A 27753-nucleotide genomic window follows, 5' to 3' on the forward strand; every position below is an offset into this window, starting at 1 on the left:
AGGATGAAAATGAGGTGAAGAGACAGGGATGGCGTTGCTAGCGTACCGCTCGCTCTAGGCCACAAGTCGTGTTAGAGAGGTGGGCCCCATCGGGCCTACGCTCGAGATTTCGCCAGTAACCACTTCCCAGGTGTTTGCGACATTTGAATCAGGAAGCCTTAGCCAGGCCTACTGGTTCGACATATCAAGATATCCAAAAAGGTGAACAGTGAAGGGTCAAGATCAGTAGCAATCAGACTGACCAATCACAGCTGTCCATTGTGATCCCTTGATAACCTATTATAAACCTATTGATGGCCTATTATAAACACACACACACAATTTTCATTAGATGCAGTGATGTTGGCAATGAATAGACCTGTCACGTTGCAGTCAAAAAACCCAGATTTGAATCCTGCTCTGGCAGTAGTGCCCTTGAACGAGGTGCTTCCTCTGAATGCATATATTGTAACTCAGTCTTTTGTATAAATGGTTAAATAATTTTTCGTGGCTTTACAAACCCCATTTTAAGTTGCTTTGGATGAAAGTGTCAGTTAAATTAATAATAGCAGAAGCAGTATTTATTGTAGTCATTATTGATGTATCTTAAACAGGGGTTTTTAGTGCAAGTCAACATTCCTTTAGCTAATACTTTTTCTCAAGAATTCCTTACAATGTAACACTGCTTACAGTGCATTCTCAAGTTGTACAGCTGGGTAATTTTTATTGCGTCAATTCAGGGTAAATACATTGATCAAGGGTGTTTCAGCAGGAGGTGGGATTTAAACATGGATACTTTGGGTGCAATGCGTTAACCGCTATGTCAATAGCTGCCCTTACAGTATACGGTTTATGGCTGTACACATTACCCCTTTATTCACTGTACGTCTACCTCACTGATTTGGGTTAAATACCTTGTCCGAATGGTACAACAGGAGGCCTCGTCATGGCGGTCACCGTGCTGCTGCAGCCTATTTCCACCGTGTGTTATGTGTGAAGTGTTAACAATAGTGGTGCCCAACACGTGCATGCAGATGAATGCTCGTGAGGCGACAGGTGTGTTTTCCACTTGACGGATTTCACATTTCACTCCTGCCGTCGGTGCTGTAAAGCGACACCTCTTGCCTCTGGAGCGAGCTGGAGCAAGAAAACAATTTATTTAGGAGAGGGAGCTGCTGATTAGTATGTATCTTATTACTGAATGCAGATTAAATTTAACACTGTCATTCGTTGGTTCTGCCCGGAGATTTTATGATGCCCGCATCTCGGTCGAGGGCCCTCAACGGAGTTCATATTCCACAAGATATATTTCGGAATGAGGGTGTATACGTAAAGGAGGGTGGCGTTTGAATGTTTCTCTGCTTTTACTTTTCGTTCTGTGGAATTTTCTGTGAAACGTGCAGAAAAGTGCACCGTGTTGTGTGTTTTACGGTCCATCTCTGAGCATGTTGAGTTTCCAGAATCCCTGGTTTAAAGGACCGCAGTAAAGTCGGTGCTGCGCTCTGCAGTATTTTCAGGGTTTTCTATCATTATGCCATCCAGCCGTCGCACCTGGGGCCGAGACCATGCCGTGGAGACTCCAGAGAGCCCTGCCCGGGCGGGAGGCGACCTCCGCGGCGGCATGGTGGCGCAACTCTAGATGCCCCATCAAGTCCACGTGAGGGACGGAGCTTTAGCGCACGTTCTTCGGCGATCCTTTCTGAAACATTAATCACTGAGGCACGGTACGTGGGGGCCCGGGGTCGCTGACGGCTCCGCGAAACAAACGAGCGTCCTGAACGGAAACCGCGCACACACGGCACGGCCCTTCACCACCACTTCATTAAAACGGAAGCGTGCGCTGAAAGAATCGGGACAAGAACACGGGGATTTGAAAGACTACAGATGCGAGTTTGCTCCGTTCCTGCTTGTAATTGTGCTCCGGGTTCTTTTATTCAAATGCACGGAGGCCCTATAATAGACCTGTAAAGATCTGGCTGGAACAGACAGCTCCAGAAGAGCTTGCTGCGGCGTTTCAGATGTTAGCGCCGTCGCTAACATTGGTCTGTTTTGGATTCTCAGCCCAAAGGCTCCGGCTAATGCCGTTCAGACTGGAGAGGTGGTTTGGCGTCGCTAAGACAGTCCTGCCATTCTTTTTTTTTTTTTTTTTTTTTTTTACAAATTACATCTCCTAGCTGCTGAGGGGGAAGATATAAAACCTGTCCAGGGCATCCAGACAGACATTCCCCAATTCAGCGAGGCCAAGAGTCATTTTTCCATTCGTTCTGGTAGGGAGCAGACTATAGATCGAAAAGTTGGTCTGAAACTGTGCTGTGATCTCAGTGTTTTTTTTTTTTTTTTTGTGTGTTGGGGGGGCAACTTCACATTCCAGGTCACTTCTTTTTTCCCTTGTTTTTTTGATGGATTTGTTAATATTAATTTCTCATGGACATCGGCTTGCTAGAAGTTTAGAGAAGCTTTAGCAAATATACAGTCTAATGATGTTATACAGAGGGGGTGCGGTGGCGCAGTGGGTTGGACTGCAGTCCTGCTCTCCGGTGGGTCTGGGGTTCGAGTCCCGCTTGGGGTGCCTTGCGGCGGACTGGCGTCCCGTCCTGGGTGTGTCCCCTGCCCCTCTGGCCTTACGCCCTGTGTTACCGGGTAGGCTCCGGTTCCCCCGTGACCCCGTATGGGATGAGCGGTTCTGAAAATGTGTGTGTGTGTGTGTGTGTGATGTTATACACCTATGGAATCCTGACAGGTTTAAATGACTTATCGTGATAGAAAATTTTTAGTACATATGTGTGATCTCTCACCTCATCAGCGAAACCTATGTGTTACTCTCTGTGAGAACAAGTTCCTGAGTATTTTTGATTGCAGATGCTATGATAATGTGGATCGTGTACATGGGAGCTGTTGTCGTTGTTTATTTTTACCACCATTCTTTGTTTAATACCTGGACATCGTTTCCCCTGTGCTTTATTTGACTCGTAACAATATTATGTAATTAACTGTGCAGTGATTTACTGTAAATACAGCAGGGTATTGTTAGTGTGTCAGTGACTTTTTACACACCTCGTAAACACTGCATTCAGTTGTTGGAGTGGGATTTGCACCAGGATCCCTCAGATTATAAGGGAGCAGTCATAACCACGGTATTACTTGCTGATTAATTTTGTTTTCTTGATTATGACATGTTTGTTTTTAAGAGGCGCTAACTATGCTCTCGTGCTGTAATTGCTGTTTGTGCTAGTTATGCCATCTTCTTGTGTACATATGTAAAAACTCCCTTTCTGAGCAGCCCTACTTCGGCGCCTTGGGACCCGAGGGGAACGTCATCGCCGGAGAGAGAGAAAGTGGAAAAAGAAAGTCACGTCAGATATGGATCAAACATTACGACATCTAATAACCTGGCCAAAGTTTGCGGTGGGAGTTTGCCAAATGTCAGACTGCGCTAAAGTTATCCAGCAGCCAAACATTTTTTTGAGGTTGTAAGGTGAGGGAAAGGTCAGAGCTTAATTCAAAGCTCAGGAGTGTCACCCACACTTGTTTTTTTTTTTTTTGCTGTTATTTTTTAATAATGAGGTTTTATACCTGTGCAGCGGAGAAGATTTTGAGAGCGCGGTTGCGGGTTTGTGGCTTTTGCTGGGTGGCGAGTTAGAAATAACTGGTTTTTGTCATTAACAGTTTGGTTGTTTTGCTGCCCGGCTGGGTCAAGCTAGTAAACATGGAAACAAACCCATGTGCCTGGTATTAAATACATGTTGTCACTGTGACTGGATGTACGGAAGGAAAGGCAGTTCGCACAAGCAAATTGGGTGTTCATCCTGAAAAGATACGAGCAGTTGAGTGAGAAAACAGTTTCTGTGCTTTGCGCGCATACACACACACACACACACACACACACACACACACACACACACACACACACTCGGAGAGTTAAATCGTCTGAGCACAGTGTTGTTTCCTGTTACAAAAATAGAGTTCTGAGATGCATTTTCATCCTAGAAACCCATCTTACAGCGAAGCCTCTTGGCTCAAAGAATTCAAAGCCCGTAATGGCGGCGCAATCACGTTTCGCCATGTCACACGCTCGGGTGGTCACTCTGTCAGCGGTCCATCGCAGACAGCATTTCTTCGCAGATACACAGCTCAAATGGTTCGATTAGATTAGATTAAACCTTTTTCTTACCGATATTCTCTTTGCTAAGCCAATGTGACTTTCATCCAAAGCAAATTTTCATTTTTTTCCTATAAATACAGCAGGAACTTTGGGTGAAGATACTTTGCTCAAGGGTGTGACAGCAGGTGCTCCGGTAGCACCCGTCTTTAACCTCTGCGGCATGTTGCTAAATAACCTTCTGTCACCTTTATACTAAAGACCTGTAAATACTCCATCTCAGGGTGTGCATGCAGTTTTGTCTGGACTCTACACGTAGAGAGGTGACTTCACTTAATAGATGAAATATTTAGCTGACATTTTTTTGCAAAGCAAATTAGTGTGAAGCTGAGTAATTTAGCCATTCATACCACTCTCTAATATTAACTAGAATAATTCAGGTTAGGTAATGCTCAAGAGCACTACAGCAGGAGATGGGATTCAAATTTGCAACCTTCAGGTCCAAAGGTGGTCGCACTAACCGCTACGCCTCCTGCTGGCCTTTTGAGAAGTGCCTCGCATTATATCCACTGATGTTTATTATAGAAACTCACCATTTCCAATACACAGGATCTGGATTAGAATGTAGTATCTATATGTGATCAATATGAACTCATTTTTCTTATTTATTTTTAGCCGTATATATTGATTTCAATTTTTTATTTTTTTTTTTTGGAGGAAGTAATTAATTAAGAGATCTCTCCTCAGTTTAGTTTGGAGCCTAGATAATCAGTCATACCAAAATTAATTAGTATTGATTTCATCTTCAGACGCTCACATTTAGTTGAGCTTTGCGCAGGTTTTGTGCGGACAGCATGCAGAACGTCATGGTTCTCTGGTTGCTCTTTTATCACAAATGCATCACAATAATGCGCTTAATTAGTTCTGGATAATTTAATCTCAAACTCTCAGAAACAGGAGAGGGGCCAAAAGTCTTTTAAACACTGGAAGTAATTGTAATCCATGAAACAGTTTTGGGTTAAATTGTAAAAATGCGTACACAACATCTGCAGTGTCTTGGTGTGAGTGAGTGTAAGAGATCTGTAAAAGGGAAATAAACGAACATTACATGGCGCAAGAAATGTTACACATTGTCTGTCCTTTTATTTTACATATTGTTAAGGATCTGTACAAAACCGGCTTTTATTTTTTTATTGAAATTCATGATGCCTGTTTTTCCTGAATAGAGAAAGACACGGGTCATTCACATCTTTACTCAGATTGTTACTAGTAATGTAAATGTATTCATTGATCTGTTGATGAAGTTCTGTCTAAAACATGTGTGCTGAGGTATAGTGCAGTTGTTTTATTCATTTTGGTCCTTGGAATGAAAAAAAGTTTCAGACTGCTTATGAATTTTTGTATCATGGGGGCAAGACATTAAGCGTAGCATATAAGGAGCATGTTTAAGTGAGTTTCCATTGTTCGGAAAGTGTCCTTTTCTGTAATATTACAAGAAATGTGATTTCCATCCCTGTGATAATGTGCTGCTTTGAAGGGCTTGAAGCTGTGATGTAGTTTCAGAGATCACAACAGGCCTGTCACTGCTATTGTGGAGCACTTTAACCATTCAAAGCCCGACGTCAGATCAAGTTGTGCAGAGTCTGATGCGATGTCAGACATCATCCGACATCAACTGGAGCTCTGCTTTTGAACAGCATAAGAGAAGAAAGGGCTGTGTTTTTTTTGTTTTGATAGGAAAAGAAGATTAAAAAAGAAAAATCAGTGTAAAAAAGTGTCATAAAGTGGGACAAATCTAAGGAGTTTGAGTAAATTATTAAATAGTTTGTAAACACAGTGCATTAAGCACAGTTGTACTGATAGTGAATTAGAAAGACTCATATCCATCTGTGCGTGCATTCATCTATGGATCCGTCTGCACACCCCTAGGTTTCTGATCGCAAAGCTGAAAGTTGTAACAATTGTGGTAAGAATAATTATTGAATATAATACGTGATAATTAGTTTTTGAATATTAATTACTTGAAGTGTTGCACAGAGGTGAGGTTATGGTTTGGCAAAGATATGTCAGAACCCCAGTCATGTCTGTATTTTTATAAAACCCTTCATCCATCCATCATAATAACAAAATTATTAACAATACTGGAAATAATTACATTTTATTATTTCCAGTTAATAATTTGAACGATTGCACGGAGGTGAGTTTGTTTTTTTTTTTTCTTTCATACATACAGCCTTCTAAAGCCTTCTGTATCTTCAGTTTTGTAAAACCATCTATCCTTCCGTGCATCCATCATCATTACGAAAATATTAATGGTTCTGATAAAATAAATTATTTTATTGTAATTTATTGACTTGAAAGATTGCACAGAAGTGAATTTACAGCTTGACTTTATTACATCTTATTTTCTTTAACTCTATGTATTTATAAAAAAAATCTAAAAGGATGCTGATTTAAATTGCAACGTGATATTTCTAACATATTTAATTAGTGTTTAATAGACAGGTCTCCAGCTATCCTCACTTGTACTTCAGTCGCTCTCAATAAGAGGCAGTTGTTCATTTCCTCTACAGGTGCTCATGGCGCTCATTGCGATGGGTCAGAACCTCTTGTCGGAAAGTCCTGCCACTGAGCATCACTGCTTCGCCTGATTCCATGTGATCTGCTCGGCCTACCGGTGCGAAGATGTGCCCCCGCTACCCCACCCTGCCCCCACTTACTTATTTATTGACATTCTTCTTTTGTGCGTGCGGCTCCCACCCTCTGGTCTTTATCTCGATCGGGAAGCCCAAAGCCGGAGTCCTCGCACTCCAGGAGCCCCGCTAAGGGCACTCCGTGCTAGATTACACACTTTACAGCAATCCACTGTGTATGGGTAGCAATTTTACCAAGACGCCGGATTCCTGGAAATGAGGACGCGGCTGCCGCACGTCATCTTGAGAGAAGCAGTCCCGGAGCAGATTGTTTTCATTGTCGTCCTCTGATATTTTATGGCTAAGTTAGCATTGAAATATGACTCAGAGCGCAGATGCTGCGCCGAGGTAAACCAAGGTCGCAGAGACCTCGGTGAGTACGGCACCCTTCTGGTTGGTGCGCGCGCCCGACAGCAGGCCGCTGCTGTCTTCTGCATCTCCTCAACGTCTCCTCAGCATATCCTCAGCCATTTTCATATCCACTAATGAATTTTCTGTTTCTGCCAGTGTGACTAATGTACAAAATCTGTGTCTCCGACACAAAGTGACGTGCCCCCCGTATTAAAAATCATCCGTATTGTCTCCGCTTATACTTCTGCTGCTCTCCGTGTTTTTAAAGCTCCCGACACTTCATTTTTAAATAATTCGCACTGGACGCCGAACGAATATTAAGACAAACGTCCAACTGTTGCAAGGGGAAACGTTGAGTTAATGAGATGTCTATTTGTATTTATTTGTAATGTTTTATTGAAAGCATCCATGAAAAGCCTATTTGGAATGCACTCCAAAAATAACTGGATGTTTTCTGGTAACTCCGAGTTAAACTGTTGCGAGGTGTTTTATTTCGTGTTGTGCCCAAACTCCGAATGCCAATTTGCATAATTTCCCAGCCGCTGGGTTTAAAGAGGTTAAAGTTGTTTACAATTCAAACTTAGTTCAGGTTCTGCTTACAGTTTGAAGAATCCAGTGTGGTCGTTGGAGTAGTATTATAAAAAAATAATTTCACTGGAAAAAAAATTGCAAACATTGTGTGTTCTCAATGTATGGTGGTTACTGGGAGTGTTTTTATATTCTTTTGTCTTATTTTCCTAGAAATGCTCAGAGATAATCGGTGCAGGAGATGTTTTTTTTTTTAATGTAATATCGGTGGAACAGAAGGGTAATTAAGCTGACACTCTTGGCCATGTTCTTTGCTCTGCCCATTGGTTCGGTGCGCTCTCTATATTTCTTGATTTAACATTAGGGTGTTTGGTGCACTCCTGCACTCCGCCATGTGCCCATATGTCTTCATTTGCAGGAAGTTATTGGAATGTTGTTGATGATATCACGCTTCCAATATGCAACCCTCCCATTGCTAATGTTCTCATCAGTGGCTCCTCTGGGCGGCAGGGGGAAATAATTCGCCAGCCTGGTAATGAAACCTCACATGTGTACTGTAATAGCTATCGGTGTTGTTTCGGCCTCCCTCCCCAACAGTGACATTTACTTCTAATTAAATTGTTGCTGACTAGTTTAATTACGTGCACTCCATATGTCATTACATGCACAACAGTCAGACTGGGAACAAAAAAAAAAGATTGTTTTAGAAATGACAAAAAGTAATACCATCTGGGATGTGTCACTTATTTTTTTATTAATTAATAAAGAGAGTGTGCGTTTTTAGGAAATGTATAGTAATCATAGAGTATGTACCGTATCGGTGCGTGTGGAGTTTGCGTGTCCTCCCTGACTGCGTTTGGGTTTCCTCCCACAGTTGAAAGACGCGTTTCAGGTCAGTTCGTGACTCTCAATTGCCCTTAGTGTGTGTATGTGTGTGAAGTGTGTGTGATTGCCCTGTGATGTCCCCGTCATGTACTGGCACCCTATCCATTGTGTAGCTTGCCTTATACCCAATGCTTCTGCGATGGGTTCTGGCCCACTGTGAACCAGCATTGGACAAGATATAACTGTTGGATGGATGGGATGGATGGGATGGATGGATGAATGATGAAAATATATATGTTACATATGCTATTTACATATGCATGTTATAGCATTTATAAAGCAAATAATACAAGCGCATCTGTAGTGGTTTCTTGGAGGAAATGATGTCATAATCGTAGAGCACAGTGTTAGTATAAGGGCGGGTCTGTAACAACCCATCACGGTTGAAAGCCAATCGATAAATTCACTGGCTCTTGCTGGAGGCAGGATTGGTTTCGTGCCCTACTGAACTCTTCTGGGATAATTATCGCCATCACACACCTCTAAAGGAACACTTTCACAAATAATGCATTGTGCAAACATACATTTTGTCGACAAATATACATGCCTGGCTTCCTTTCCTTTCATAAATGACGAATGGTGAACACGTGAAGGCCTCGCTCCTGGATCAATGTTGTTTGGACCAAAACGGAGCCGCAAAAAAAGGCCGTGGGAGTGACTGTCACGTTGTCCTGCATCACATTCTTGATGCAGTGGCCTGTTTGTTTAGTCTGCTGCCTCTTCTGATCATGCATGGCGGGGTGCTGGGAAGGGTTGAAAGGACACCAGCGTGTGTCCGTGCGGTGTGCGGTTCGGGTATTGACTACCAGCACCGCTTCATTCGATCTCCGTCCTGACCAAAGATCAGCAATTCCCCGGGGAGCTGTTTTCGCCTTCTTCCCTCTCAAGGCGCTTTTAGCTCCCTGTCAAGGTTCCAGTACGTTCTTTTGCGTGTGTTGAATTGATTGCTATGTATAAGCGATTTGCATGCTTCCGTAACCCCCGCCCCACCGCCAACCCCTGCTCAGCTAGTGCCCGTGTTGCTTTCTCTTGTTATTCGTGGTGTCAGTGCAGCACGTTGACTCCGGAAGACCAGCTTCTGCAGCATCCTTCCACTCGGAGGCCTGTAGCCGCAGCTCCTGCTTTCATTTTCGAATCCGAGGAAACAGCGAACATAATTATTTCATAATGAATAAGGCCGAGCTGGCTGGTCCTCAGTATAAATATGATTTGGTTTAGGCTTAACTTAATAAAACTGGGGATTTCATTAGCTTTGATTATCTATTGCCTCCGGTAAATTAGGGAGCTATGTCCCCTTGAAACTGGTTTAAATTTCATTTTATGATGCTGTCAAACTACTGATTCAAAATAAAATGTGTAGGAATTACAGAAAAGAGGCAATACTGTTCATGTTTTAAAATCTAGGGCCAATTGGAGTTTGCTGTGTTTGTATGCTGTAAGGTCCAGTATATTAGTCAAGGCAGGAATGATGCAACACAAGCCAAATATTTTACAGGAATGCAATGAGAATTTAGTTAATTGCAAAATTGTATTATAGTGTAATGTATCAGTGTATTAGCTAAAATGAAATTCATTGCTGAGATTCCTGTTTTTCATTAAAAAAAAAATAGAAAAGAAGGTATCTAGGATATATTTTCACATATTTGAGTATGACTGTATTGCAGTATTTCTTTTATAAACTGAAAATTACTTTTTATAATGATTTGTCAAACAATCAATCCATTTGGGGATATCTTTTTGCCATAATGAAATACTAAGATAAAATGACTTTCCTCTTGCACAATATGAAAGGGGAAAATGTGTTTAAAGTGAGACCACAACAAAGAAGTTATATATTACGTGGCTGAGGCGATACAAAACCACACCATCATAACAGCACCAGAACAATGTGTAATTATTATAACTGTGTGGTTAACTTACATGTGTTTATCTGATGTGTTTCTCCTAAGTGACTTACGGTGATTTCCCCATTTATACACATGGGTAATTTTTACTGTACCAGTTCAAGGTAAGCACCTTGATCAAGGGTTTTACAGTTGTAGGAGGTTGTGAACCTGGGTCCTTCAAGTGCAAGAGAGCAGCCCTAACCCACTACGCCACCTGCTGCCCTGTATTTGTCAACCCACTGAAAGGGATGATGACATTTCTCTTTGTAACACCTGAGACGTACATTGTTTATCTCAGTGCAGATATCACTCGGCACTTGGCAGACTCACTTGGACCAGTAAAAGGAAGCAGAGCTGTAGCAAGCAGATTGGATCAGTTGAAAGTGTGTGACACACAGCTTTTTCATGTAGTCCACCAGCTCGGGAAGAACAGAGCTCTTTGTGCAGGATAGGTGTGGCTCCCATTAGTGTAATCTTCTGAACTGTCTTTATTATTATTATTATTATTATTATTATTATTAGGTGCTGCGATGGTGCAGCAAGTTTGCCGGGCCTGGGGTTCGAGTCCTGCTTGGGATGCCTTGTGGCAAAATGGCATCCCTTCGCCGTGACCCTGCTATTCTTATTATTATTATTATTATTATTATTATTATGCTACCATATAGTATATTCTTTATTCTCAAAAAGACATCAAATCAACTTCAATTTGTCATTCTATTCCCGTGTTTCCTCCGTTTTGAAATGCCGAGTGTCCATCACAGACTCTCTCAGGATCGCTGGGAACATTAAAGCACATTTTTACAGGAACTGAATTTTTCTGGGGAGCTGTCATATTCTGGTGTCAGAAACAAATATTGCGCTGCTTAGCACATGTACCCGAGGTCGAGTGCGACATGATCAGTGAGTTGTGAACAGAATCATCAGAACATTACACTCCAAAGAAGAATTTGGATGGGGAACATGCAGACAGATCATCAACTCTTCTCTCCTCCAGAAATTGCTACCCCGGTCCTCCAGTTTTCTCATATAGCCTTGGTGTCAGAAACGCACATTGAATACCATGTGGAGAGCACACAGTGCCTTAGGGGGATGCTGCTTATGACACAGGCTAACAACCTTGTTGCTTCCTGTAGGCTGCTTGAGGAGAACAGTAGGCATAGAGAGACATGATCAGCCTAGTGGAAATTTTTAAGAAACCAGCTTCCGCAAAAGAAGTCATCAATAAAAACAGACTGGACCAAGTGCAACACTAATGGTCCGGTTCTGGGAATCATCAAGTGTTCAGTTGAATGTCGTGGGGTTGATCAAGGGAACCCAGATCTTGGAGGAGACTTGCCAAAGGGTCTCTGGTGATGTAGCGTCCTCCTCTCGGCCCTGCAGGTTTTTGCTCCCTTGTTACCATTGCTGGTGATGATCTACCGAGGAGACACAATCAGACAATCATTATTCCACTCGAAACTGTATAAATGCAATTAAAAAAAAAAGGAGGGGGGGGGTTGTTTGTTTTTTGTCTGTTTTTTACAATATGAGATGAACAGAACTCAAAAGGATAAAAATGTTGGTGGAGAACTTAGCTCACATAAACACTATATTTTATATACTGGTTGCAGTGAAGGGAGGCCAAGCTCTGACAACTGCCTTCAGTTTGGGGAGATCAAGCTATTATTTTTTTGTCATGTGATTTATTGAAGCTGCCATGCAGATGCTGAAGGTGCAGTGCACCCTTTGGGAGCTGCTCTCATCAAACGTACAGTAACTGAGACGTGCAAATGTGGGCCCAATGGAAAGCGTAGTTCACTGAGCAGCAAGGTGTAAAACTTTAACTGCTGTGTTGCCCACCTTGCGAACATAGCATGTTCACGAAAAACCCTTTGTAACACAAACTCTCATAGTTTCTGTCAGTTTCAAAGGCAAAATATGTGTATGCTTTCCTGAGTCCAAAACTGACTATGATTTATGGTAAAAATGATCCCATTGACATTGACACTTAACAACAGTTAACATTAGTTATAATAACACAACTCTAATATTGTATTGGTATCTCTCAGTGCTCATTGTACCTAAAACCTGAAGTCACCTTGGATAAAGGTGTCAGCTAAATACTAGCTAATAATCCTAGTTAATAAAATGCTGGTTAATAAACTTTGAAAGAAATACTCATGTGATGGACACTGGTTCATATGGGGGAATGTGACAGATGGACTGTACTCTGGAAACATGTGTCTGCATCCAAATCTGTCCTTCTGTTGATGTGTCACGCTGTTTCCCCGGGGTGGGTGCGTTGAACCCAAGCGCAGAGCAGAGGAAGCTGGTTCAAGGGGCGATCCGTAAGACATGGTCGAGGAGGCAGGCAAGGGTAACCGATGTGCGCACGTAGTCCGAAGGGAGAATCCGAGAGGCGTAATTCAAAGACGGGCAAGGAGTCGAGGCCGACCAGGGAGTCGATCACTAGGAGCAGGACGAGGAGCAATTGCTAGGAGCGGGAGTGAGTCACGAGGCTGAAACAAGGTTCCGCGGCTTCCTAAGGTCTGGGCTGCCCTTTTATGTGCCGGGAGCCTGATCAGCCGCCGGTGTTGCTTGTCGCTGAGTTCATGGGCGTGACATGATGTAATACACTCTTTGTATTTTTTTTTTTCTGAGGCATGTGTCACTTTGGAGGAAAACGTCTAATAAACAAATAAACGTAAACGTAAATGCGATTGTTGGACACTGCTTTGGAGAAAAGCATTAAAACTAAAAACACCTCTAAATGAATAAATGTGATTGTCTCGCGATGCTCAGCTGTCGGGAGACACGTAAAAAAAAATAACAATTTTGTCGAAAGAAATGCCACGTAAGTTGAAGCAGGGTTCTTAAATGACACCTGACACAACGGCACATCGTCAGATCTCGAATGGGCATATCTTCAAAGATGACTGTATGTATGACCTTCATCATTTACAGGTAGTGATCACTGACACCAACTGATATGTTACTCCGCTAGAAACATAATTTTATTCATAACAGGCATCATCTGACATATAGTGCACTAACCCCGTCCACATGAGCACCACACGGTTGTGAAGAGATGAAGCTTCGATTTTGTTTTGACATTACAAAGCAGCTCCTCGCCCATGTGGGCCCGCTGCATTTGAGGACAAACACACTGAACGCTGGCTTCACGTCATCATGGCTCAAACACGGAACAAGCTGTTCATGACCAGGTCTCCGTCGGCCACTCTCAGCATTATCTGTACCGTCTCTTCCGATCTGGATTTTGGGTTTGATGTCTCCATGTAACTCGCCATCCTCTGAGGTCCACTGCTACAAATTCCATTTCCTGCACTTGGCGTGTGTCCACTTCCCTCCAGCTTCACACCCCTAACACTCATTCTCATAACGGTTATCTTTGCTTTGAGATGTAATGTGACGTAATCACAATTTTAATTTTGCCAACAGCTAAAAGTGTAAAAAAACGTAAAACGTGTTGAAACAAAAAGATGGTTCAACCGCGTAATTTCAGTTTTTTTTCCAAATAAAAAGTATGGATACGCATACTACAGAGAGGCAAAATAATCGTACATTTGCCCCTGTTAGCTAGTTCTGATTTCTTCCTAAAGATAGACCAAATAATGAAAAACCGGATAATGAAATGACTTACTGAGCACTTTTGAAAGGTGGTCTCAGTTTGTGATGCCATGCTGAATGTCAGGCCTGGACTGGATGTATCTGACCACATAAATGACAATGCGGACTAAATTAGCAGTAAGTGGTATTAATAACCTCAGCCTCGACACATGAAGAACCAGATTCTATGAGATCAAATTGTGCGGATGAGCATATTTCAAATTAACTTAATTTGCATGAAATCCGGACGCGTTTCGGCTACGTGCCTTCATCAGCGTCAGGTGCATTGCATAAAAAGCGACACAAATGCAGTGTATAGAACACGCGCTGTGTGTACATTTGGGATTCCAGCACCCAAGCTTGTTCTTTAATGTTGTTGGTCGAGCTGAGCTTATCTTTTTGATATTTTTATTTCGAAACTGTCTAGTCAAGCATGGCTGTGTAGAACATCAAGGGCAGTAGATGACAGGGAGACAAATTTGTCAAGATTTCATGTATTTTGAGCTGGCATTTGGTTATTTAAACAGTAGTGCTTGTTTCTGAGGTGCTCAGGATGCTGTTTCAGAGTTGTTTACACTATTGTCAATGGGAAGTTCGATGGGTAATAATGCTGTAGCTGTGACAATGGCAAGTGAGCGCGTGTTTGGATACCCTACCACGGACTATTGTCCTGTCCAGGGTGTACTCTTCCTAGTCCCATGATTCCGGCACAGGCCCTGGATTGCCATGACCTTGACCCTGATGTTAATGACGGTGAATGAGAAAGAATGTAACAATAACACTAATTCCCACTATCACGCATTGTTTAATTTCTCCTTGTTCTTTAAGCGCTCATGTGGCAAACAGGCTCAGCTCGTTCAACTCTCGGCTTTCCGCGCGTGGAATACACGCTTTCAGACGGAGCTACCTCTCGGCTCCCCGTGACCACATGCAGAGGTGACGGGCTCGAGCACCATGTCATGCTTTTTCATCACTCGCTGCCAGAACCAGGGTAGCAGCGAGGAGGATCTCGCAGTGCCGCGTCTGCCACCAAAGAGCGCAACTCCTCTGGGGCCTTTCCGTGTCAAAAAGGAGCCACGTTCACTGTTGTGCGAGTCTCTTTGAGTCAGGAGATAATGAACAACACCATTGTGAGATTTTGCCCCAGAAAAGATATCTTTTCTGGAGCAAAATCTCACAATGGTGTTGTGAAAACAAGGAAAACATGTGAATTGGTTTCGCTCTCTCTCTCACTCTCTCTATATATATACAGAGAGAGAGAGGGAGAGACCAATTCACATGTTTTCCTTGTTTTGCAGAATCCCGATGTGGGGATTATTGTGGCGCATGTGTGGCATCCTATGGCAACGAACTTCAGTGTGCCAAAGATGCGCCTGAGATATTAATAGTCAGAAATGCTGATGTTTCTCGGCATTACCGTTTCCTTCGCAGAAGCCTATTTCCGCTTCACAGTCACATACTTTCATTCGTATTCCTTCCACTTGCTCTACTGAATCTGGAGAAGAAAAAAAAAAAAAAAAAAAAAAAACACAGTCATTTTGTGCGAGAGTTCATCTTTATTGTTATACAAAGCAAAGGAATGGAGAAGTCAAGCATAAAACTCTACCTTAAAGGCTGTTTCATTTTTTGCTGACCCGGCCAGTGGCGGAGTTTTTACGTGCTACACTAAAAAAAATCACGATTTGCAAAAAAAGATTAAAAAAAAAGGCAAAAAAATGACACGTCACCAAATCATATCAACAACTGGCCCCTCGCTGTGCTACAGCACACTGTCCTGATCATATTTTGAAATGGTTGGTCTGTAGGGGAGGCATAAACACCTGCAATAACCCGGCAAAATATAACGAATCAATGCCCACGCCCTGTCTGGGGCTGATGTTGTCATGGAGTTCCAGATTTCGGGTTCTGACCGGCACACGCTGAAGGTAATCGCATTCATTACCTTTTAACAATTCCACACCACGGCCCTTGCGACAAAGCCGTCATCTTCCCCCCGTGTTTGTTTTACGTACAGGATACAAAAGGAAGATTTAATCTCCGCCAGCGTTCGGATGACTACGTGTGACGCATAACGTTATGAGCGAGCGCTCGCCGCAACGTTTACCTTTGATGCCGAAAGTATTAGGGTAAGGCGGCAGGACAACTTGTTAACAAGCGAGGCAAACGATGCCGTTCGGGGACTGCGGGAAAATAAACAGTGAAAAGAATGTTTATTATTATTATGATTAGTAATTATTATGTTGTTATAGATCGCGAAAAATTGCGCATCGCTGTTGCCATGCTGCGTCTCGCGGTGGATGACACTGTTTTCTGTCAGAATCCTATAGAACGGTTGTCATAGTGAGAACTGCCAATCCCACTCACACTCAGAATTTTTCTCCCGTCTTCGTATTATAACATTACATATAACTGACACTGGAGGGGCTTATTTGTTTCCGTCTACATCCCTGTCCATCATACCCATACGTTGCTGTTGGCCTTTCCCTCAGAGGCAGTTTGCTGCGGGACATAAATCCAGGTGAAACGTTTGCCTGTTGATTTCATTTGTATTTCCTACATGCCTGCTTTTCATTACACGGAGTGATTTTGTAATGGTTGTCCAATGTTCGTTCATTAACAAACCTTACCCATTCTCTTCAGAATATATCCATAAGGTCCCAGGCACATGAGCATGATGAAATAAATATTCATGCGCTTCTGCTCGCTGGTGTCTCTAAAGCAATCATATTCTGATCTAAGTATATTGGATTTTACAATAAGCCTCCACGCAGCCATTCATCTCGGAGGCACATATTACTTTAAATTAAGAATCCGTCAATTAAGACCCCTCTATTGTGTTAGAATGTAAAACACTGTGACATAGTCGGGAACAATTAAATTTGTAAGGTATTTACATGCGTTGTAACAGAAGTCTCTGTTCAACAGGAACGTAAATTAATACTAAAAATAGAAATCTGACTCTGCGTGTAATTTGCGGTAGAAGTAGGTCCGATGTCGGTAATTTTGCGAAGAGGGACGGAATTAACACTAATGCAAAGAAGTCGGCCACTTGGAAAGGTATTGTGGAGTATTCCGCGTTCTGGTTTCGTGCATAAATTCTGCACTGTCCTGTGTTTTTAACACTGTACACACAGCAGACATAGCTGAGGTTTTCTGTTTAGCGCAGATTTTGCTGGGGAAGCATAGTGGCTCAGCAGGTACTGCTGGTCCCTCACTTTCCTGAGCTGTACATTTTGAGTTGGGTTTGAATCAGACCCAGTCTGTGTTGATTATGTGTTTGCGTAGGTTTCCTTTTGGTGCTCTGGTTTCCTCCCACAGTCCAAAGACACATGTTTCAGGTGCACTGCTGACTCTAAATTGCCCACAGTGTGTGTATGTATGTGTGTGTGAATCGGGAGTTCAGGGCAGTGCACCTGTCACTGTAAGTCAACGGTAAGGTGTCAGCTAAATACTAGTTAATAATCTAGTCAGAAAATAATCGAATCAGAAAAGTGTCTGATAAGTGACGCAGTATTATCGTCACGGTTATGATGTAGACCTTCCGCTTTGGTGACGGAGTGCTGAAGACCACGAGCGGGGAGCCGCTGCGGCTCGGCTCATCTCTTTTCTCGCTCCCCGACCTGATCCGGCCCGCTGCCTCGATGAAAAGCCTGGCTGACGTCTTATGCGAGAGAGACTAACAAGTGTGTCACGCCTCCCCATGCCCACTTCAGTCATAGCACACACTGAGCAAATAGCCCTGACAGTCCCCAACCCTGCCCCTGGGACACACACACACACACACACACACACACACACACACACAGTCTACACCCAAACACATAAAATGCATGCTTTGACAACATGGTAAAATAACATTAATTACATTTGCATCACCCCTCCCCCATGCACAATGACAAGAAATATATAAGAATATTAGTGCAAGCTCCATTAATCTGGCAGCTGTCATGCACGTTCCATAAATCATCCTGGAGCTGTATTGATCATCAGGGCCCTTCGGCTGGGGAGGAAGACGCTGTAATTACTTTGACTGAATTTGACTTTTGGATTTGGGCTCGACTGGGCTGATGGGGGCCGCGTGCCGCTCTGCCGCTCGGGTCTCGCTCATGGTTAGTGCGCCCGTCCCGGGAGAAGAGGTCTTTTCTGAGGCCGAAGCCACAATGCAGCCTGTTAGAGGGAAGCCCGGAGCCTGGAGCCTTCTCCCGGGCTGCCTCGGGACGCCCAATAAAAACCTCAATTTGCCTACCTTCAGGAATTCTGACCTTCAATTAAAGGAAATTTGTTGTGTTTTGTCTAAGAGCCAGAAAATAATGAACTAATTAAAATGGAGAAAAAGGTTTGAAGCCTCTCTGAGAAGGCCACGCCAAACTCCCCACACACACACACACAAAAAAAACATTCTCAGACCGTCTAGCGCAGTTGTTGCCGAGCTCACCGATGCGAAAAATGTAAATACATTTAAATTGGCCGAGGGGTAAAAGTTAATCTGTAGATATGGAGAGGTTGAAACACTGGTCAAGCGCAGGGCTGCGTTCGCGGTTCCCAGCACTCCTATCAATATCAATATCCTGCCCATGAAAAGACACTCCATTATTCACGGCGGAGCGCTTCTCCATAGTCACGTGGAGACAAACGAACTGGAAGCCGAAGAGACGCGGGCAGTCGGTGCACGCGCAGCTTAGCCGGTCCAGCTCGTTTCGCATAAATATGCACCAGTGATGTCACAGTCGCTTCGCTATATTATGCAAAAAGTGTTCCTTTGTGTGGTATGAATTATAGGTGTCTTAAAATGTGATTTACGCTGGTTTCTCCGCCCATTTTCTCCAGTCCCTTTAGCGCCTCTGTAAACAACACACGCACAACTATAATTGCACTAGCTTTTCTCTATGAACAGTATTTTACTGCCTTTCAGGTTGTAACATTTCTCATCACAACTAAAGTTGACGTTTATGAGGATTTGGGATGAGGTTCTCCAGTAACTTTTAAAAGTTCACTTTTGAGTCCAAAGCTTTGACATCTTCCTTCTGTGTCTTGTCTGTCTTTGTGATTGTGCTCAGGCCCTGCTGGACACGCAGAACCTCCTCCGCTCTCAGATCACCAATTTCACGTTCAACCTTGGATTTTCCGGAAAGTTCTACCACACCGGTAAGCCCCGTCGCCGCATGTCATTTCGGCTCCTGTGCGTTGACGACCGTCGTGTCCTTGGCCTTCTCCGGCACTCCTCAGACTATCGACGTTCCCAGTATTAAGCTATAGGGCCGAATGCGGTAAATTATTCCCGTAACTGAGCCAATCAAGTGCTTAAGTGCTCAGGTGGGGTGAAAACCTGCGTCCCTCCAGGACCAGAAGCGAAGGCCTTGTGTGCAGCCTATAATTGTTTGTTTCTAAAGTTACGTGCATCTGGGAGATTGCCGTGTGTATGATGTACAGTGAGCCTTCATGGGAATGGTACTGCTGCCGGTGCTGTAATTGCCAGGTGTATTAAACCCTAATCGAGCCACCTAAGTCATTATGCTTTGCCCGGCTGTAATTGACATTGCGAGATAACCCCGAACAAGCCCAAGCCCTTCAAGTGTTATGCAACGGAGGAGTGGCGGGTTATGAGGCTGAGAGGATTACACAGAAGAAAATGAAACAGGCATCAATTACTTCCAGACTCACGAAACTAATTGAGTGTTCTTTCAAATTATTTCCATAACCCCCTTTGCTCATGCTGGCTTATGGGCACTAACTGATAATTCCTTTTAAATAGGCAAAAGTTGGAAACATAAAGGTAGAACGAAGAAGTAAAATGGCTGTTTGGACGGTATTATGATAGCTAATAATGTTCGAGTGATGGTGGGGGTGTTCGGAGCTTGGGATTTTCTTTTTGTTGAATATAGACTCTCTGTTCAAGCCTAAAATGTTAGACATTTTCCAAAAACCGTAAATCTTTAATGACACATGCAGTGTATGCCTTGTTGGGTTTTGTCTAAAAATAAGCGTAGGTCGTGGAAGAAAATGTGCCAAAGCAAGTCAATGGCAGTTGATCACGGCAACAGGCTTTAGATTTGGTGTCAGCTGGCGTGACTCCAACCCCATTGTTTGGCAACTTTAAAGCTGAAACTTTTATTTCTAAGAAAAATCTCGATGTGGATCGGTGCAGGAACGGAGGCTGAGGACGAGGGCGACGACCTCCTGCTGAAGTACGTCGATGAGTTCTGGTGGTTTCCCCACATGTGGAGTCACATGCAGCCACACCTGTTCCACAATGAGTCCTCGCTCCTGGAACAGATGATCCTCAACAAGGAGTTTGCGCTGGTGAGCTACCTGCATGTCGGCCCATGTCCCAAAGATCAGCACATGCATGAGAGGTCACTCACTCTGGTGCTCTTGAAAGATCTGGAAAATGCAGTTATGACTCTTTGCCCTGTGATGAAGTGGCATCCCATCCAGGGTATACCCTCCGTATGTTTCCAGCATAGGCTCTAGATCACCATGACCCTGCTGTAGACAAGTATTGAGGGAAATGAACAAAGTTTTGACATTTAAGTATTTTACTCCCTTATGGAACTACCATATTTAAGTAGCAAAGCTTCATTTTTGAACCTAAAGAACATTACTGGTGAATTTTGTCTTGATGTAAAAGAATTTTTCAGAGTTCACATTAGCTGTCGCTGATGGACGGGTGCTACAGGAGGAACTGAGACTGATACCGGAATAAAAGTCTTCACACTCATTAACGTGTCTCGATTTTCCACCTAGAAACATAGCACATCCTATTAACTTTTCCAGTTTTTTTTCAACGCTTGAAGATCAAGGATTTCCAGGCACAGACAGATACACACACATATATATTACATATGTGTGTTACATTCTGTATACTAGTTAGGACATAGATTTAAATTATTCATATGCTTTGTGTGTGTGTGTGTGTGTGTATATACAAAATCTGATTTTACGCACACAGACATACATAAATATATATCTATATATACACACACAGTCTGAAGTCGCTTGTCCCGAGCAGGGTCGCCGGAGCGTAACACGGCAACACGGGGCGCAGGGCCGAAGGGGGAGGGGGCACACCCCAGTCCATCGCAAGGCACCCCAAACAGGCCTTGAACCCCAGACCTACAAGAGAGCAGGACCCGGCCAAAACCCCTGCGTCACGCACACACGCACGCGTAAAATCTGAAAGAATTCTCTCATAAGGTGTTATCCTGATATTACACTCATACATTCCTACGTCTGAAGGTGGTAGCCCTCATTTCCACAGAGTGAGTCCGGCTAATGGAAGTCAAGTAAAGTCGTGGCGCGCGCTCGAGAAGAACTGATGTGGTGCAAGGTCAGTCAGGCCAGTAATCAATGGTTTTCACATCTGGAGCAGTCAGACACCACCGTTATTCGGAACTATTTAGAGAAAACCATGACACGCTGTATCTACCAGTCATATGGTAGATTTTTTCTCCAGAATTTTCAGAGGCGCAGCAAGGCTTTCGCTGACGTCAGGGTTGAGACATGATGGAAAAATTGGTGGGAACTTTGGAGATCGGCATATGCAAAAGCATGGATGTGACATTGTTAAATCGCTTTGAAATCATGCATGGAGTCCCTGACCCACATTTTGCAGTTATATGAATAATACAGCCTGATTTACTGATTCCTCAGTGTCACAGCTTAGCCACACAACCTGGCCACTGGTTTACCTTCTGCATTCAGGCAGTAACTGGGCAAAGGGGTATTTGAGTTAGAAATGGCTGATCACATTACAGTCGTGTCTCAGATCACCTAGGTTTGCCTGTGTGCCAATTATGAACATTAATGCACAGCGAGTGATTCGAGTCAACCGGAAATATAGCAGTTAATTTCATCATGAGATGGAAAATGGAGAAATACACATAAATATATCACAATTCCTTTATTGCCATGCAGGTAATTATCTTATCACAATAAAACAGCTGCAATATAAATTTGTTAGTTGCGTAGCTGTGCCTTCGCATAAACATGCAGGAAAAATGGCACGTAAAGAATAGTATTATTATTACTTATTCATTTTAACGGAATACGGCACACTCATGGGATAGGGTGCATGTACATAAAAAGATCCTTATATGCATTTAAACTCTGTCAGTACTTGGTAACATAAGGCTCTTAGTAGATAACATTAGATGAAGGAAATTTGAGAGCAGTGTTACAGTCTCTTTTATATTCTCTTGGCAGTTACGCAAAGCCATATTAAATAATGCAATGTAAATATTGATGGTTGCCACGTTTTGTATAAACGACTTGAAACTTCTAATGTGTCAGTAAAAGCTGTAAAAAATACGAACAGGCCAAAGAACACTTAATGCACTTCCAAGGAAAACAACAGTAGAAGTACAATAGGCTTCACAAAGGGTATGAAGTACAGTGCAAAAAAAAAAAAAAAAAAATCCTCAGAACACCCCAGATGCGAGATTTATAAGGTCACTTAATTATTTATCTATTTGGAAATGCCTAAAAGGTTATCATGAATATTTCATGGTGAATAATCCTTTGGATTTTCATTCTCTTGTTTTTCAAATCCCATCTTCTTTGGGGAGAATCAGTTGAGGTGACTCCGAGGTGAGGCGTGTCGTGCTCCGAGAGGAGGTCAGCGTAGGGGGACCGCATCACGTGGTTTAGTTGGGTCCAAGCGAGTGAACGTCGGTGGATACGGTGAAGGAAACAAACTAACCATACTTAAGAATCACACTTCTGCAGCCATGTCTCGTTCTGCTAATGTAATGCACAAATTGTATTTTCTATGAGATGTGCGTCGCTTTGGAGAAAAGCGTCTGCTAAATGAATAAATGTAAATCTAAGCAGGTGTACCTTTAGTTCGCATAGGTGATGCCTGTGAGGGTGTAATGCCATGTGATTGTCTTTTACCACATTGCACAGTGGTATTAACACACCAAAAGGGCGCCTTCGTCTCAAGGTCAAGCTGGTGATGTTATGGTCAGAATCATCCCACTGGGAGTTATAAATAATAGAGGAATATCTCCCATTGTGTTTTAATGTGTTTCCCGTCTCTGGGAGAAGGAATTATTAGGGAGAGTAAATCGAAATTCTGAAGCTGTAGCTTACTGTACATTTGCATACTGTACTCCTTTGTCCTTATAAAACCCTTTTGGAATTTCTGCATCTAAAATATCAGCTGAAGGATTTCTGTCTTTTTCAGGAAGTCACCTCACAGTTAGCAATGTCCAGAATTGTGTGTTTTGCAGGAGTATTTTCGGAACATATTAAGAATGCTAACTCATATGACAGACGCAATGTGTGTATTGTATACGTTTTTTTTGTGCACTTTATATGCAAATTTGTTGTGTGTGTTTGTGTGTCCTGGCAGGAGCACGGCATCCCCACGGACATGGGTTATGCCGTGGCCCCCCACCACTCGGGCGTCTACCCAGTGCACATGCAGCTCTACGAAGCCTGGAAGAAGGCCTGGGGCATTCGGGTGACGAGCACAGAGGAGTACCCCCACCTCAAACCGGCGCGCTACCGCAAGGGCTTCATCCACAGCAACATCATGGTGAGCTCCTCACCATAATAAATGAATGCAAACTGAAATGTAATGGGAACTGCAGCACAAAATGTGTCGGGGGTGGGGGGAGTGTGGACCGGCCGTGGGGCTGAGATGCGGCACTTTCTCCATCCCCCCCAGCGAAGCATTTCCTCAATTCAGCCCAAGTCCTGTGGCGGAAGGATCATCTTTCGGTGATGGCGCTGCCTTGGGTTTCAATCGAGCGTCACCTTCCAGGGCATAGGGGTCCTTACAGTTGTCACAGGCAGCACTTATTTTTCCACACATTAGTAATAGGGATGCCAGCCCCAGAACTAATTTTCCGAAGGCCGGGACAGCCATTAAACCAAAATAAACGCATTTCCGCTGTCAGCAGATCTGACACGCTCCAGCTCTCGGTCAATAATTTTGAGGGTTTGGCTGAATTGATTTTGGTTGTTTGCAGTTTCAGTTTATATATAGGCTTTATATTTTGAAGTTTTTAAGTTCTTACTGTTTAAATCCACTGTTAGAGATGGAAATATTACATGTCTCTTTAATAATGCCATGTTTTTCTGCAATCTCTGGCATTAGTATATTTACAGTTAACTGGCAATTTTCTTCAGAGACACTTAGAATATAAAGCTGCTTGCAATGATTTACCCATTAACACAGCAGAGTATTTTTAGTGTATCAATTCAGGATTAGTATTTTGATCAAGGGGTCTACAGTAGGAGGTAGGATTCAAACCTGGGAGCTTCAAGTGTATGGCAGCAACACTAAACACTGAGATATCTGCTGACCCATGTTGTTCATTTTTGTTTTTTTTATCTTTTTTGGACCTGAAGCACAATTTTTCTAATTGATATTTGACATTCAGTGTTAAAAACTCAAAAAAAAAAAAAAAACTGCAAACTCTAATCTCGGAACTATACTGTATACATATGAATGACATATTCTCTTAACATATTCTCGTGTGTGTTAAATTCTCACATTTCAGTTAAACACAGTTAATGCAAATAGAAATGAATGTGTGACACTCCAAGGCGTACCTGGGATGGGCAGCAACAAGGTGTACAGCAGCAGCAGTTAGTCTTAAAGTTGATTTTATTAAAACAATCTGTACTTAGATTTCAAAAACACAAAACTTTCATAAAAATAAACAAATAATGAAATGATCATTCAGCTCCAGTACTGCAAAGTAAAAAGGGAGAACAAAAGTCTATGGAACATTAGCAGAACTGATGAATTGATCGATACAGTCATCCGAAAACTCCACAAGCTTCATTGTCAAAGCTCGTTTCAAGACATTGTTCAAAATCAAAATCTCCCAAAAACGCTTCACTTCAGACAGTATCCCTCACCCCATATTATTAAATATAATATTTATCATCAGTTAGTGGTAACTCACCCCCGGTTTATAAGAGTTATTCAGTGAAAGTCTGTGATTATAGGGTTTTTTTTAACATTGTGTTTTTCAGTCTTCCCCATAAACAAACTCCAATATTATAATTGCTTGATTTAAAACTAAAAAACAAAAGAATGTAATGACCAGCAGCAATTAAATGAAATTATTTCACCCAGTTCTGAAAAGGACAAAAAAGTGGGTCGGTGGAATTACTTCTGCATTGGAACTGAAGAGGACTGGATTTGGACCAGCGGTAGAGCAGCACTCAAGGTGCTTTGCAGCATCTTCCTCCAGCCTGTACTCATGAAACTCATGAAATATTCAACGCCCCTGACGCTGGTTGTATTTAAAACAAAGTGGTTTACTTTACATCTTGTAGGCTGCAATCAGCACTTTAATGCATGTGTTGGTGCCACGTAAATGGGACTTATGATGTAAGGAGAGTACCACTGCTCAAGGTGGCGAAAAGACATATTATCTTGAACCAGTACTTCGGCATTCGCACGTTAATTTTTTTTATTTTGCGATGAGATCTGTGGTTGCACTCACCCGAGTCTCCATCGGGTTGGGTCAGAGCTCAGATATCTCATGGTGTTAAATGTAGGGTTTTCTTTGCTATTGCTGAACATCGGGTATCAGACATTTTTTTTCCACAATATGATAATCAACTTTAAAGTCACTTCTTTATAGTTTTTATAATTTCAGGGTAAACACTTTGATTGGGAGGCACTAAAACAGAAGTGGAATTTGAACCAGGAGCCTTCAGACTAAAATACAGCGGCTCTGACCATTACACCACCACCTGCCTTCTCCTAATTGCTTTGTATTGTACATATTGAGTGCAAAGTCTTCCGTGGGCATGCTTAAGCCTGCAAATTTGATTTTTTTTAAAAACATTTTACTAATGTTATTTATTTGCCCCGCTCCCCATGAAATTGCTGCTATACATCTTCCGGCAGCGGTCGGAACCGAGCAGGCTTCGTTTGATGCATTTACGCTTTTTAAGAAAAACCAAACTACGTATATCAACACAATACAATATTCAATTTGTTTATTTTTTTAAGAGCCTGCTCATAAATGAAATAAAGCTATACCACATTCCCGTGCGATACATTCTGCTTTCGTGACAGCCTCTAGATTAGGTTCGAATGGTGCTGTTCTTTCTCGAGGCCTAAGTGAAAGAGGGAAATATAAGGGCAAGGGTTGGCCTGGACTTCTGAAGGGGGTGCGTGGTCCTAAAAAACGGAGCCTAATAAAATCACAGTACCAATCAACACTTGTAAATACTTGAGTATCACCGTATCACCCCGTTCGTCATGATCAGTTCTGCATATGTTTACCCGGACTGCTCTCTGGACCACAGCTGAAAGGTTTTGATATACAGATGCAGTACTGGCAGGCCATCGCCGCTCCTTGACATTATGAAATGATCCGCTAATGGGTTTTAGCCGGCCTTAATACGTATTCGCTATTGTCAGGCCAGCGGCGGCCGTCCATGGAGGCGTGCCTTAGGTTGTTTATGAACGTTCTCATACCAATGACTTTTCGCAGAACAAGAACCCAGACTTGTGACTGCGGCATACCTGCGACAAAGGAATTTAACGGAACTACAGGTTGCAGCGGGCGAGTGTAAAATTTGAAAGCATCTCAGCTGCTATAGCAGTAAGCTTTTAGATAGATACTATGGTATTCTGCAGGAAACAGAGTGAGAACCACATCGTGACAAAGTCCCGTTTTAGCGAAAAGCGGATTTATTCACATCAGTGTGCAGATTGGATGCCCTGAACTGTTGTCTTGGAGACGGGGGAGACTAATCGTTTACACTTGTATGGGAGGTAAAACTGACGTGCATTTTATAGCTCGGGATTTGAATGTCAGTTCCCACACATTTCATAAACTGATGTTTAGAGCCGTGACAGTGTCTGAGAATGCACGATTATCAAGTGTTATTTATTTGTTTGTTTGTTTGTTTATTTTTACCCTTCCCCAAAACTGCATGTTGCAGTAATTTCACTGAATAAATTGGTTTCTTCTTTTCCTGCCACTCATAAAACACAAGGCACAACTTGCAATCCCTGGATTGTCCTATGGACTAAGTTGCACTGATCGAACCCGTCTTCATTACCGTGTTCAACCGTGCTCACTTCTGTCTGCTCCCAATACAAATGGTACGTTACACCTCCGGTCGGGTCATGATAACTTTTCTCACTTACCAGATCCAGTCAAGTTTAACTCTCTCTCATTCACAACGGTATTATTACGGAATAAAGAGATTTTCTTTTAATTTTAGTTCTTTTTAATACATCTGAATAAGTCATTTTAACAGAAATGTCTTTTTTTTTATATATCAGACTCTTGCCTTATCTGCCTAATATATACTGTAGAGGTGCTAATTGAAGTGAGATGACTGAGCTATATTCTCATATGGATGGCAAAAGCCAGTAGTCTCCGTTACTGCAAAATGCACATGCATATACTTGCTCGTGTGAATTTATATTGGTGTACAAGTAGTGACGTTAGAAGTAAAACAAAAGCTTTAAGCATCCTATACAATCATCATTGTCATCATCTTATGGCCCATATATCACATTTAACATCTTTAAGCAGGTCCAGTGTGCAGTGCTCGGATATTAATGACCGAGTTAAAGATGCTTCATTATCAGAAGCCATGCCGGCTTCCCTTAATATTCTCAGATCCGCGCCAAAACAGCAGCACATTTACACTTCCGCAAGAAAGTGGAAGTATCTCAAAGCCAGCATGAAGGAAGGAAACACCGGCCAAAACTATTCCATAAATCTCACGCGTGCAT

The 27753-nt window shown here is 42.7% G+C and overlaps 1 protein-coding gene across 1 annotated transcript in view; it reads left to right on the forward strand.

Moving 5' to 3' along the window:
• ndst3 (N-deacetylase/N-sulfotransferase (heparan glucosaminyl) 3) overlaps nucleotides 1-27753 on the forward strand; it is a 74576-nt gene that overhangs the window by 7871 nt on the left and 38952 nt on the right. Inside the window, exons 3-5 of the mRNA XM_018735639.2 lie at nucleotides 19085-19172; nucleotides 20173-20327; nucleotides 23380-23565. Coding sequence (XP_018591155.1) covers nucleotides 19085-19172; nucleotides 20173-20327; nucleotides 23380-23565 — 429 coding nt within the window. The remainder of the gene's footprint in view (nucleotides 1-19084; nucleotides 19173-20172; nucleotides 20328-23379; nucleotides 23566-27753) is intronic.

This window comes from Scleropages formosus, chromosome 16 (assembly GCF_900964775.1).
Source record: "Scleropages formosus chromosome 16, fSclFor1.1, whole genome shotgun sequence".
Classification (NCBI taxonomy): Eukaryota; Metazoa; Chordata; class Actinopteri; order Osteoglossiformes; family Osteoglossidae; genus Scleropages; species Scleropages formosus.